The 13,299-nt window shown below is 35.4% G+C and overlaps 3 protein-coding genes across 7 annotated transcripts; 2 read left to right on the top strand and 1 right to left on the bottom strand.

Annotated features, from left to right (window-relative positions):
* The first annotated feature begins 76 nt into the window (after positions 1–76).
* LOC143907190 (polypeptide N-acetylgalactosaminyltransferase 1-like) lies at positions 77–7,021 on the top strand. Of its 4 annotated transcripts, XM_077423790.1 has the most exons (12): positions 132–284; positions 522–591; positions 742–877; positions 3,802–4,220; positions 4,519–4,707; positions 4,845–5,011; positions 5,276–5,450; positions 5,592–5,922; positions 6,046–6,231; positions 6,294–6,542; positions 6,641–6,784; positions 6,861–7,021. In XM_077423790.1, exons 4-12 carry the CDS (start codon positions 4,015–4,017, stop codon positions 7,008–7,010), a joined length of 1,797 nt encoding a protein of 598 aa, XP_077279916.1. In that variant the 5' UTR covers positions 132–284; positions 522–591; positions 742–877; positions 3,802–4,014; the 3' UTR covers positions 7,011–7,021. The 4 variants fall into 4 exon arrangements, with proteins under 4 accessions (XP_077279919.1, XP_077279916.1, XP_077279918.1 ...); XM_077423792.1 differs by lacking the exon at positions 742–877; XM_077423791.1 differs by lacking the exons at positions 132–284; positions 522–591; positions 742–877 and adding an exon at positions 2,437–3,707.
* A 33-nt stretch (positions 7,022–7,054) lies between these two features.
* LOC143907189 (F-box/LRR-repeat protein 4-like) lies at positions 7,055–11,448 on the bottom strand. The gene is made up of 8 exons (XM_077423789.1): positions 10,993–11,448; positions 9,843–10,090; positions 9,620–9,722; positions 9,074–9,524; positions 8,755–8,986; positions 8,309–8,666; positions 7,868–8,228; positions 7,055–7,756 (listed from the first exon to the last, which is right to left on the bottom strand). Exons 1-8 carry the CDS (start codon positions 10,994–10,996, stop codon positions 7,411–7,413), a joined length of 2,103 nt encoding a protein of 700 aa, XP_077279915.1. The 5' UTR covers positions 10,997–11,448; the 3' UTR covers positions 7,055–7,410.
* A 199-nt stretch (positions 11,449–11,647) lies between these two features.
* On the top strand, positions 11,648–13,288 carry LOC143907197 (COMM domain-containing protein 3). 2 transcript variants are annotated; one of them, XM_077423804.1, is made up of 4 exons: positions 11,648–11,897; positions 12,065–12,354; positions 12,440–12,714; positions 12,856–13,288. In XM_077423804.1, exons 2-4 carry the CDS (start codon positions 12,222–12,224, stop codon positions 13,021–13,023), a joined length of 576 nt encoding a protein of 191 aa, XP_077279930.1. In that variant the 5' UTR covers positions 11,648–11,897; positions 12,065–12,221; the 3' UTR covers positions 13,024–13,288. The 2 variants fall into 2 exon arrangements, with proteins under 2 accessions (XP_077279930.1, XP_077279932.1); XM_077423806.1 differs by having other exon boundaries at positions 11,648–11,902.
* The last annotated feature ends 11 nt before the right edge of the window (positions 13,289–13,299 follow it).

The raw sequence follows: 13,299 nt of genomic DNA, 5'->3' as shown, positions 1-13,299 counted from the left end.
GATTTGGAATTTGTAGCTGCACTGACTGAACTGGTGCACACTGCGGGGTGCAGCAAATGCACCTGTTCAGCCTGGTTCAGCTCTCTGGTGCAGCTAAAAAGAAACAGACCCATAACCTTCATCCTCTATCAGAGATTCTTTTTCATTACCGTCTATTTTTATATTTCAGAGATATCTTCGCAAGTTTGGATATTATTATTTGAAATGAATCAAACGAGAGAAATCGATGAAGGAGAGACGCGCACAGTTATGAAACTTAATGAGAGACTTAGCAATGAAGTCAGGTAAAATGAAAACGGAGTGTGTTTGTGCAATATAAATACATATGAATAATTTTTTTATTGTACGTACAATTTATAAATTATCTGCCAAAATAATTTTTGCGTTTAAATTTGAAATGTATTTAACGTTATTTGCTCTCTGTTTCTTTTGCTTGGTTTTAACGTCGACGAGATACTGGTTAAAGACCGACAACTCTGGGCGGATGATAAAAAAATGAAGAAAATTTAAATTTTTTGCAGTAATTTTCTTCCACGGATCGCCGATAGAAGTTCGAAAGAGAAAATTACATTGGCGGATATAATGCCACAGGTAAGGCCTCAATATTTTCACAGGCGTAGCAAAATACACGGGCACAGCAAATTTATGAGTGTGCTATAAATTGCGTAACGGAATCTAGTTGACTAATATACAGCGCGGCTAAACTAGATAATAAATAAATTATTACGTATCATCTTTTAGATTATTGCAAGCTGTATGATTCAGTGTATAAACGTAAAGGCTGGTATAAACATGGCTTACAGTACCATTTTATTAGATGGATTAGAATCAGATAATTCTGATATAAAAGTAACCGAGAGCGAAGGATCTTGGATCGGTTAGTCTTTGAAATTATTTTGCGCTTAAGAAATACAGTAGACGTTTAGTAGAAAATTAGTGTTGTTCGTAGAGCGTAGAGTTTATGTAGCTTGTGCTGTACGGTAATCGATAGACAATTAGAATTGTAGTTAGTAATATTATGTATTACTTCGCATTTATTTTGTTCTACAGCAAGTCTAGTTACAATAACATTGCCAATAGGATCTATCATTGCTGGGCCTCTGATGGATAAATTTGGACGCAAAACAATTTGTTTGGTATCTTGCGTTCCCGCAGCAGTGTCATGGGTTTCTTTGTTATTTGCCAACTCCTTAATTACTATTTATGCGGCTCGAGTTGTAGCCGGAATCGCAGCAGGGTTAACAACCGTCGCTTTGGTTTACATATCAGAACTTACACATCCGCAAGTCAGACCGATGCTTCTATGCCTTACTTCCGTGTTTGTGTCGTTGGGTATATTGATTACCTGCTGTCTGGCCGTGATGCTAGACTGGCGCAAAATGACTATAATTTTCCTCGCATTAGAGTGTTGTATTTTCTCAATACTTTACTTTATACCTGAAAGTCCCTACTGGCTTATGTGCTTTCAAAATGGCATGTTTAATGAGAAACGAATTTCCAAAATGAAACACAGTTTGAAACGGCTTAACAGAAGGCAAACAGTGAGTACAATATGGTGTTTTGCAATGTCCATTCAGAATTTCAGAGTGTCAACGAACAAATTAAATTTTCTAGATTTATGAGGGAGAATATTCGCGAATTATGGAGACTTGCGGAAGTCGTGTGGCGAGTGACGAAGCGCCAAAAAGTATAGCAGTAGCCATAAAAAATTATTACCACATGTTTACATCCCCGGCAGCCTATAAGCCTATGCTGATACTTTTCTTCCTTTTTTTACTGCAGCAACTATCCGGCTCATATGTGATCATATTTTATGCCATTTCAGTTTTTCGCGAAATGGGTGGAACATTTGGCAAGAATTTTAACGAACACAGCGCGCTCGTTATGCTAGGTATCGTTCGATTCGTTATAAGTATAGTAACAGTTTTTTGTAGTAGAAAATACGGCAGGAGAGTTCTTTGCATCTTGAGTGGGATCGGAATGGCCATTTCTATGTTTCTTTCTGGAATGTATATGCATTTTGCGCTGTCGTACGATGAAAATGGTAATACGGAGGAAACCACGGTGGATCAAAAGTGGCTACTATTATTCTTCGTATTGGCTTACATCTGCACTAGTTCGCTTGGATTTATAGTCATACCGTGGACAATGATCGGGGAACTATTACCCGTGTCTATACGTGGTATTGGTGGGGGTCTCATGGTTTCTCTCGCTTACATAATGATGTTTGCTGTGATAAAGAGCTATCCGTACCTTTTGAAAAGCATGACTATCGAGGGTATTTTTTTCTCTTTTAGCTTCATATCTCTAACTGGCACAGCTTTTGTATATTTTTTTCTGCCCGAAACTCTGGGCAAATCATTTTCCGATATTGAAAAGTTCTTCTCCTCTGCTAAAGAGAGAAAAACGCGCAATGCTAATTCTAGAAATTCTTAATTTTGCCGCTTTCACTTTGGTTTTATTTGTGTGCGCGTGTGTGTGTTGCACGATATATTTACAAAGGGGACTATTAGAAGAGATGGGACTGCTAATATTATGTACAGGAAACATTTTAGTGTTTCAATCTTGACAATAAATTAGAAGAAATTGTAGAATAATTTTGCATTTAGAATGTTGTAATTCTTCCCTTATGTGTGTAGACAAGTATCGTAATTTATTTACGGAGATATCTCGACGTTATTGGATATTATTTTAATAATAGATTTCTCGGCTGAACCAATATCAATTTGTCTCATTTGTCTTCAACAAAAATACTGAGGCATCAATTTTCGAATTACAAATAATTGAGAAAAAAAGTGTCTTTTGCAAATTACATCTGAAAAAGCCGAATGGGTAACAAAGGTGCATTCTTAACTGATTTCGGATGGAATTTGCTCTAATTCGAATTTCAGGCTTACAAAAATATAAAATACAAAGGATTAGAGAAAGTTGCAATAGATAATGACCTTCCTCGACATTTCAGATTAAAAGCGTTTAGCCAAAGAGCCTGTTATTAAAAAGACATCCATTTTCCCTCTAATAACGTTTACTCTGTTGCATGGAATTAAATACAAGTTTAACTTATATATGTAAACGTATATATGCACATGTAGATTTAGAAAGTTCTTTTTTACTCAGCAAAATGTAAATAGTATTGATTTTATGTACGAATTTTACAAAATTTTTATTTTTCCTTCTTTCTAATATAAGGAGCAAGAGAATTTCAATGCTCGAGATTCTAAGCAAAATATGTTAGCGAGTATATCACCAGTTTGTCAACAGATACGAATAGCAGAATATATCGCGGATTGACTGACGTCAATCTACATTGAGCCTGATCGAGCAGAAGCCGTCGTTTCGTAATCGTCATTTACACGGGATATATTATTCGAATGATTACGAAATTGGGGATGGCAGATTTCGCACGATTTCCGCCGTTATCGTCTTATTAGCAGATTTCGTCGTACTTGGCGTTGTTTTTGTTGCACTTGCAGCAGTTCACAATCCATTATATGACAGATCTGGCTGTCAGCTGAGTTGATATGACCCACCCATATGCTCAATTCTGCAAACTTGTATGAAAGAAGGAGAGAAAGAAAACGAGAGATAGACACGCGTATATTAAATGCACAACCGGTTAGAGCGGTTCCATTACACAGGCGCTGATACATGCTTAAATTTAGCCTTTTCTTCTCTTTCGTCCTTTTTTCCTTACGTTCGTCAAGCGAGTGAGTATATCCGGCACACATTATTGCGCATATGTAACGTACGTACGAAGTGGCTCGCTTTCACGCTGTGAGTACTTCGATTCACCTGTTGCAGATGTGCACGTGATACGAGCGGAGTATAGGACCTCGCTCATCCGACAAGTGTTGCTCCGCCATAACCTAGCGCACAACTGACAGCTGTGTCTTATCAACGATAATTGCAACAGCTGGCATGCCGCCGGTTGTTCGGTAGTTGACGTCAGGATGGTATATTCGGACGGTACATCTGATGATACATCCGACGGTATATTCCTGAAGGAGAGAGAGAATGGCGCTTACCCGCCGCAAGTCTCTGGTGAAATTGTCATTTTGCATATTGTACATAATCGGTATTCTGATCATTGCCAAGCAATTATTTCGTGCCAGTGACAATCCCAGGGTTTACAAGGAGCAGCTTCCATTCCCGACGGATGGCAATAACTCTCGGAGGCAGAAAGATGTGGACATTGCATTACGGAGGTTGCAGGTGGAGAGGTAATTTTGTTTGACCTGTAGAGACCCTATAATAAGAGACCGGCCAGTTTTAGTCAAAATCCTGCGAGGGAGAAGGATATACATTCATATCTCTTGCTCTTTCTCTTTTGACAGAACTGGCGGGACAATAAAAACTGGCTGTCTTACGGCCAGGCTCTAATTCGAGGGTCATTAGTTTGACCCTACTTTTCTCAACTCTATTGCAATTGCAATCTGTTTTATCTGTAAATTTTACATTAATTATTAATTTTTTTTTTAATTTTAATATAAAATAATATACTAGTTAATAATATTTTAGATATGAGCGGCAGATATCAAAATTGGAACGCAACGTTGTACCTGGACTCGGGGACGACGGCGAACCCGCTTATCTATACGGAAGAGATAAGGTTTTAGGTGAAGCGGCACTTGCGAAAAAAGCGTTGAATGTCGTCCTCTCAAATAAGATATCGTTGACTAGAAAATTACCAGATGTACGCAACCCCCTGTAAGATTTGAATGTGCATAGTACGCATAGCGCGTTTGAAAAGATATTTTTACATAAATATAATATATGTAGATGTACGTATAGAGTATCCCTTCTCTTTTGTATTTCTAAATGGATGTGATATTTACTGATTCCAGATGTGCAAATCTTACATACGATAGATTATTACCAAGTGCTAGTATAATAATTATTTTTTATAACGAACCATGGAGCGTTCTGTTGCGCACAGTGCACAGTGTCTTGAAGGGTTCTCCGCCAAATCTATTGAAAGAGATTATTTTAGTGGACGATCACAGCGAGGAAGGTATCGAAATTAATGTAACTGATATATAAATCAACATATTGGTGATTCCTTAAACTGTATATCTGCTATTTATGTTACGTCATTAGACATTGTTTCAGGTCTAGCAATAATATTCGCAAATGCCATAAAATGCTCTTTTTATAAAATATAATCGTTACACAAGATAAATTATTACATAAGAATGATGTAACCATTTGGCAGAATGCAATGTGTTAAATAATTAACGTTGTATGTAAAATATTTTCTGATTGTGTTAATTTGTAGAAGAACTTCAGGGACAATTGGATTATTATCTTTCGACGCGTTTACCCGCCAAAGTAAAGCTACTGAGATTACCGTATAGACAAGGATTGATACGTGCTCGTCTACATGGAGCTAAAATTGCTAGGGGCGATGTTCTCGTCTTCCTGGATGCACATTGCGAAGTTATTAAAGACTGGTATTTTGACCCGTGATATCAATTTAATTAGAAGATACTTGTTTTTTCGTATATCTGATTTTTTAAATCTGAAATATTGAAATAACTTTGCATAAAAGAGAAAGAGAACTTTATTAATACATGCATTTTAACACAATGCAGGTTACAACCTCTGCTACAACGAATAAAGGAGAATAAAAGTGCTGTACTAATGCCAATAATTGATAACATTTCCGAGGAGACATTAGAATACTTCCACGATAACGAGGCGTTTTTCTTTCAAGTTGGTGGTTTTACATGGTCGGGACATTTCACGTGGATAACTATTCAGAAACACGAGATCGAGTCGCGTTCCTCTCCTATATCGCCAACTAGGTCTCCTACTATGGCAGGCGGTCTATTTGCTATTGATAAAAGATATTTTTGGGAAATTGGTAGTTATGACGATAAGATGGATGGCTGGGGAGGCGAAAACTTGGAGATATCCTTCAGAGTGAGTAAAATTTTTTCAAGTATATTCAAAATTATGACGTAGGTTTATTACTACAAGCACGTACGCTAAAAATGTTATATTGGTTTAATGAGATATTTTATATTCTTTGATATCCTTCAACAGATTTGGCAGTGCGGCGGTACGCTAGAAATCATTCCTTGCTCTCGCGTTGGCCATATATTTCGAAACTTTCATCCATATAAATTCCCAAACGATAAGGATACTCACGGAATAAATACTGCCCGTTTAGCATTTGTATGGATGGATGAATATAAACGATTATTTTTACTTCATCGTAGTGAATTCAAGGTGAGATTAAAATATTACGTAATCAAGATCTTTGCATCTGTATAGATAAATAATATCCGTAGGACAATCCAAAACTCATTGGCGACATAAGCAAACGTTTGGAATTGCGGAGAAAGCTCAAGTGTAAAAGTTTTAAATGGTATCTCGACAATGTTTATCCGGAAAAATTCATTCCCGATGAAAACGCAATAGCTTACGGCCGTGTCAAATTGCGCAACAGACGACTGTGTTTAGACAATCTGCAACGTGAAGAAGATAAACCGTACAATTTAGGTTTATATAATTGTCACACCAAGTTATATCCAAGTCAGGTATGTAAATACTGATTACAGATTACAATAACGTTAACGCATCTGTGCATCTGTGCTCGTGTTTAAATCTAAAGATTCGTTATATTTGGGAAATTTAGTTTTTCTCGTTGAGCAAGTCCGGCGAATTGCGGAGAGAGGAAACATGTGGGAGAATATTGGATATTGATTCAAAACCGTATGCGCAAATTCAAATGTCTGACTGCAACAGTGAAAAAGGTGGAAAGGAATGGGTATTAACGAAGGTGCTACATTAATTTCCGACATTAATAAGCGCAGCACGATTCACGAGTGATTAAAATGTATTATTTTTAACCATAGGACGGCAGGATAATACATGTGGAAACTGGTCTCTGCCTCGACGGTACTAAACTACATAGCGATGAGAACGTACGAGCGACTCGTTGTAGTAATGTACCAGATCAATTCTGGAAATTTGATTTCTACTCTAATAAAGTGCTATCTGCATAGCGTATCGTGCACTGTGTATTCGTTACTTACCGTATATACTTTGTTGCTCGTGTGTTGAGAAAGAAACATTTTTTTACCCTTTTCACAAAATATATTCAAATTGTCTGCAAATGTTTGAGAGATCGTTATTATGTTATATTTATTGTCATTAGGAAAATTAGTTTTACAGACTATATATTTTAGATTTAGAAAAAACCTGCGACATAAATTATAACTGACACTGACTATGATCAGAAAGAAATAATATATATTTGAGATATTCCGATGTTTGATTTTGATGCCACTGTATATATAATAAAATACTAAGAGAATCTATCAGGCAAAAATATATCGGACAAAAGTTGTATGGTCTAGAGGGAAACAAATAATAGTAAAATCCACTTTTTTTAGAAAATGACCTTTAATAATTCAAGCGAGGGACTATACGCGGGGTTTCGGTTACGAGGATAGACACGTGTGGGTATTGCTTTTCCCACTGCTTCGCCAAGCAGCGGCTAATGTCGCAGCACACAAGATGAAATTTTTGCAATTCGAGACATTGCTCGAAAATGCTAGAATATGTTAGATATGCATTATACGCTATGTTACATCTATAAAGATATAACTGTTTCAAGTTTTTGCACTGCGCTAGTAATCCCAAAACGTAATCGGTGAACCGAATCCTGCTCAAATGGACTTCTTCCAAGGACTCTCGACAGGAGGAAAATAACCTGCAGTAGTTATTCTCATGAATTCTGTACGGAATTCTGTAACAAAATTATATAAGTATTACAGTGCTCCAATCGCACATAGAAAATCAATGTAACTTTTTAAAGAGGCTTGCTAGAAAAGCAAACATACAAATTTCACATACTTACCGAAGGTTCACTTTTCGTAAATTCTTACAGCTACCAAGGATTTTAATACTTTGCGGTGTAATATTAAATACGCCTGCTAAATTTATTTTTTCTAAGTCTCGACACGACTTTCTCAACTCTAACATGACTCTTTCGAAATATATCTCGGATTCTTCCGAAATTTCAAATGAAAATATAAGATCACATTCGAACCGTTCCAAATTTAATTCACGCAATCCTTGATTTTTTTGCAGTATTTTACAAAGAGTTTGATATGTTATACATGTAACACCAAGACTTAAATGTTCCAGCCGGCCCTCTAGATTCTCGAGATATGAAAAGCCTTCTTCCGTAATGTCTCGACACCCCCTTACATCTAATTCTAAAAAGAATATGTATTGGTCAGACACAATTTACCTATAATCTTGATAATCGCGCGCGCGCGCGCGCTCGTATACATACCTTTTAATTTTTTGCATATTGTTGAAATTTTGAGTAGAACATGATCATTAACAGATCTGCATTGACCTAATCGTAAGTGTGTTAAATGCTTCCCGCAATTGTCAAGAAATTTTTCGAAAAGCGAAATAGAAAAGTCGCTATGTGTAAGATCTACCCGTTCCAAATATTTACATCTAGGCATAAAGTAATAAAATATATTATTAATATACGCAATAGGCATATCGCGGGTATTTCGCACGTTCAAATGTGTATAAAGTCTAGAGTCCTGCGCTATATTATTTAAGCGCTTATTTACGCAGCTCATGCCGTATAACGTCATTAAATCCAAGTTCTTTAATATTTTTAGTATTATTTCATCCTGCAAAAATAAAATATAAAACTTTAATACATGAGACAGCATCGCAATAAATATTATTATGAGAAATAGACTTCTTAGGATACTTTACAGGAAAGATAGATAAACTGTAATGCGACAGTTTACTGGATTCATCCGAAGAGAGTTTATTTATACGCTTTGAAGAACCAAGATCACTTTTTGATAATTTCTGATTATGATGTTTCGGAGACATCATAATCCTGGAAACATAATCAGGGATATCTTTCCAAGATACTTTTGTACGTTTGTAATCACGATGACATTTTCCCCCGTAACATTTTCTGGAAACCTCTTCTCTATTCCTGCAAATAATGTCAAAACAAATTTATTTTTATCATTAAGAAAATAAAAAAATATTGAACGTTACTTAATGTCGACGATTGTAACACCTTTCATAAATAATACAATATTCAGAAACATTCTTTCGAAGAGTGCATATATCCGAGTGTGCATTTTTATAATCTGCTGTCAAATTATAAGCATCCTCCTGATGAAGAGCTGTGCAGTTTATTCTTTTTAGCAGACCAGTTAAACTCTCTCCAAAGTTTTTGGAATAGATCTTTTTTGATGTTCCAATAAACATCACGGCATCTATCACTGTGTCATAATTCATTACGGTGTTCTTAAATTCCAGTCTGAACGTTCTGGTTTTGAAGTTACACGGTCGCAATGGTGGCGAAAATAGTCTTGATGTCTGGGGCACGATCTGAGGCGATCCCTCCCACAATAGATCCCATTGACCATTAGGTTTTTGAGCCCAAATTTTAATTACATTCCCAGGATTATATATCTCGTATATAGATATTCTGATTGGATATGCACACGTATCAAACGCGATGTCTTTAAAACAGAAAATATAATTATAATTTCTTTTCCACAGAAGTATCTTCTTTAAACAATATCTTATTTTTATCAATTCAAACAATATTACATACCGATATAATTACTGATCTTTTTGTTCCTAATATCCCTTGGTGTATAATCAACTTCTGCTTCCTCTCGCCATGGAGATATTGAGATATCCACGCCATAATTTTTCTGTATTAAAGAATCAGAAAGTGTCAAATGTTACAAAATTTTGTAGCACAAAGATATATTGCAATTACTTTCTACAGGACAATTAAATAACAGAAAATATACGGAAATTAATATACATACCATAACGAACGTTTGTGGAAAATCTGCTCCATAGTTTGGAAAATTTTTAGGTATCCCAGATATATAGTCGGCATACTTATATATGTTAGGATTATTGTCGGCGCAATTGTCGAGACCAGAAAATTTCTTCACAAATTGATACCTGAAGGTAATATCATCCTTTCTTGCAACGAATCTGCCGAGGTAGGGATATTCAGTGCAATGTGAAGGATAACATTTTAGTATCTCATTCTTATCATCTATCATCTCTGAAAGAAAATGAAAGATATGAAGAATAATATTGTAACTTTTGAGCTTTCTTTAGCATATGCTAAAAAATGCTGCGTACTATAACATATCTATTATAATTATATTGTAAAAATTAATGATCTAAGTTCATCTTGCTCGCTTTCACTTTGTCAGTACTAACGATCAAAAGTATAGCCAGCACTTTGTCCGTTCGCGTTAAAATACATCAGCATACAAACGCTATTTGTTAGCCGAATGGTAATCAGCGCGTATAGTGTGATCAAAATTAATTTTACAAAATAATTGTATTTAACAATTTTCAATAATAATTCTTGAGATTAGTAATAAATGAATTTCGTATATTTTTATCTTCATTTAGAAAGATGTAAAGATAATTTCGAATTACATTGATACTGATTTCAGAAAGTAATCTTAATCGGGCATTAAAAATAAACCTCTTTATTTAACAGAAATATGAGAAATATGAGTGCGCAAGTACGAATAATGTTTTAAAAAGTTGTATAAATTAAAAAGAATTTATGTGTTACGTATCTTACATCAATAATATGCAGGTGTTTTGTAACACCTATTAATGGTAGATTTTTGAGAAAATCTGAGATATCGTGAGCACGTGAGCACCAAAGAAGAAACGAGAAAAATTGCAAAAATTACTTATCGCTGCACTTACGTTTAACTTTTCTAAATAACTAATATTTTTTAAGAATAATGTATATATTTTTGTCGTTTAATATATTTTAAAATATATCAATATATATATATATATATATATATATATATATATATATGTAATAGCGATTAAGTCAAACATATATGAATATAGCGAATAAAAGAAATTATCGAAACTTTGACGGAAGCTGCAATTAAAAATTAATCGGAAAAACTAATCGGTTTTTATACTCACCCATTGTTTATGCGAAGTATAGGTTTGATTTTTTTTCTGTATATAAAATAAAAAATCAAGAAAGAGAGAACATGCGGAAACACGTGGTGAGCACCAGTGAGCACACACTTCTACAGACATCTATACAACGTAGCCAGGCCACTGGCCAATGGCCATGGGCACGGGGTGCCATGAAGGGTTGAAAGAGTGAACTGGAGGGGGTGAATAGCGAATGGGAGTGAAGCACCGGTCACTGGTGGGGACTGGGGACCACGTGGGACTTGGGGAAAGAGATCAGTGCCACTCGTAGTGCCACCAGAGAGAAGGATGAAGGATGAGAGGCGCAATGACGGCGATTTTCTTGGGACGCTTTTGCAGGCCGTACAGTAGCGCCACACATCCACTTTCAGAAATTGGAACTACGAGTCACATCCACTTTTCGATGCTGTCGATGAGAATTTGGTTCATGTCCGTGCTATGTATACATCTTTTCGATATTGTCGGTCTTTGGTGGTTTGTGTCAACACGATATTGTCGCCATTGTCAGTCTTTGGTGGTTTATGACAACACGAACCACCAAAGACCGACAATATCGAAAAGTGGATGTATACATAGCACGGACATGAACCAAATTCTCATCGACAGCATCGAAAAGTGGATGTGACTCGTAGTTCCAATTCCTGAAAGTGGATGTGTGGCGCTACTGTACGGCCTGCAAAAGCGTCCCAAGAAAATCGCCGTCATTGCGCCTCTCATCCTTCTCTCTGCCTCCATGGATCGTCTCAATGTATACTGTGCTTTTTTGTTATTCTAATGCAGTCTAGTGTTATAAAACACAAACCTCGCGTGGTTGAAGTTCAGAATTCAGATGTGGCCGACGTGGGTGATGTTTAGACGGATTTTAATTTAAATCTTTTCGAAAAACGGTGAGGTATTACAATTTTCTGACATTTCAGTAAATGTGAGGCATGATTATATATGAAATATCTATATAAAATACACTTATTATTATAAAGAATTATATATATATATATATATATATATATATATACTTAATTCTAATTAATCGAATTTTTATTTTATCTCTATTTAGGCAAAACTATCGGCTGTAATTAAACAACATCTCTAACACATTAATCAGTCCTCATGATTTTCAAAGATCTGATTTAAATCATTCAAATTGTTGGAGTACATGCGCGCACCAGCTAATATAGATTTGATGAGAACAATTGATACTGTACTACGTCGAGATGGAATTGGCGAAGGAAATTATCGACGGCGTAGCAAACATCCAAAATAGCAATGTCTTACCCGAAGAAACGTTTCTACAATTATTAGATATTATAATGTTGCATATTTCTAAGAACGTTAGCAACGAAAAAAGTAAGTAGGTATCGCTATATGGTTTATCACAATATAGAAGTATTTGAAATACAAATGTTTATATAATTAATTATATCTTTTGTAGCTGCTGTCGCTAATGTATATCCATCCAAGTCCGATCTGTTAAAAGCTGCTTTTGCCAATATATCTTGCCTCTTCGTAGAGGCTGCTCGACACGACTGTGATGAAGAAAGCCTGAAACATTTTCTATATAACGAACATATTAGTGGGCAAAGAATTGATACGCTATGTAGTAGGTACATGAACAATAAGGAAAATATCCAGACTCAATTGGAATTGACAGGAAATAACTTACCGCACGTAGTGGACATAGATTGGCGTTTACATCATTGCGTTAAGGTAAATTCACTATCCTTTAATCAACTGTTACGTTGATCTTATTACTTCGTACAATGTAATTTCACCGATATAAACATTTTTCGTGAATTACATTATGTAACCTGTATAAAATTGTATAATTAAATATTGTATTGTTTACAGATGAGCACTCGTTTTACCAACGTACCAATTTATGACATACGAATGAGTACAAAAGAGTGCAATCAAATGAGACATGTAACATTTACGTGTACCGTACAACAGCTGCAAGAGTTGGTGCACAAGCTGAAGGATGTTGTACGACACATTGAAAAAATATCCAATATATAAATCTGATAGACGATTATAACGTGCAATTTAGAGATTCTTTAACTTTGCTTTGACAGTGATTTTGTATATATGAAGGATAAATGTTCTATATTAATAATACAGTTTTATGTAGGTGCAGTCAATTATATTTTTGCATTATTAGCGAAGAGAATATCTTTTAATTCCATATAGAATTATTACTTTTATATGTTTATACATGTATATGCACACACATGTACACATATATAAAAACTGATTAAAAATACAATATATTTTCTATTCTGCAGCCCAGTATTT

Source organism: Temnothorax americanus, unplaced genomic scaffold (genome assembly GCF_048541705.1).
Source record: "Temnothorax americanus isolate GAGA-0224 unplaced genomic scaffold, ASM4854170v1 Scaffold8, whole genome shotgun sequence".
Taxonomy (NCBI): Eukaryota; Metazoa; Arthropoda; class Insecta; order Hymenoptera; family Formicidae; genus Temnothorax; species Temnothorax americanus.
The sequence above is the reverse complement of the archived record's forward strand: the minus strand, read 5'-3'. Positions and strand labels throughout refer to the sequence as shown.

What these genes read in the sequence shown, in the direction of transcription:
- LOC143907190 (XM_077423792.1), top strand. Translation starts at nt 4,015, where the DNA reads ATGGCGCTTACCCGCCGCAAGTCTCTGGTGAAATTGTCATTTTGCATA. An exon ending in GGACGATCACAGCGAGGAAG is followed by an intron (nt 5,012 to 5,275) that starts GTATCGAAATTA and finishes GTTAATTTGTAG; the next exon opens with AAGAACTTCAGGGACAATTG. An exon ending in AGGAATGGGTATTAACGAAG is followed by an intron (nt 6,785 to 6,860) that starts GTGCTACATTAA and finishes TTTTAACCATAG; the next exon opens with GACGGCAGGATAATACATGT.
- LOC143907189 (XM_077423789.1), bottom strand. An exon ending in TATTGTATTATTTATGAAAG is followed by an intron (nt 8,987 to 9,073) that starts GTGTTACAATCG and finishes CATTATTTGCAG; the next exon opens with GAATAGAGAAGAGGTTTCCA. An exon ending in ACAGTTTATCTATCTTTCCT is followed by an intron (nt 8,667 to 8,754) that starts GTAAAGTATCCT and finishes TTATTTTTGCAG; the next exon opens with GATGAAATAATACTAAAAAT.
- LOC143907197 (XM_077423804.1), top strand. Translation starts at nt 12,222, where the DNA reads ATGGAATTGGCGAAGGAAATTATCGACGGCGTAGCAAACATCCAAAAT. An exon ending in GAACGTTAGCAACGAAAAAA is followed by an intron (nt 12,355 to 12,439) that starts GTAAGTAGGTAT and finishes TATCTTTTGTAG; the next exon opens with CTGCTGTCGCTAATGTATAT. An exon ending in GTTTACATCATTGCGTTAAG is followed by an intron (nt 12,715 to 12,855) that starts GTAAATTCACTA and finishes TATTGTTTACAG; the next exon opens with ATGAGCACTCGTTTTACCAA.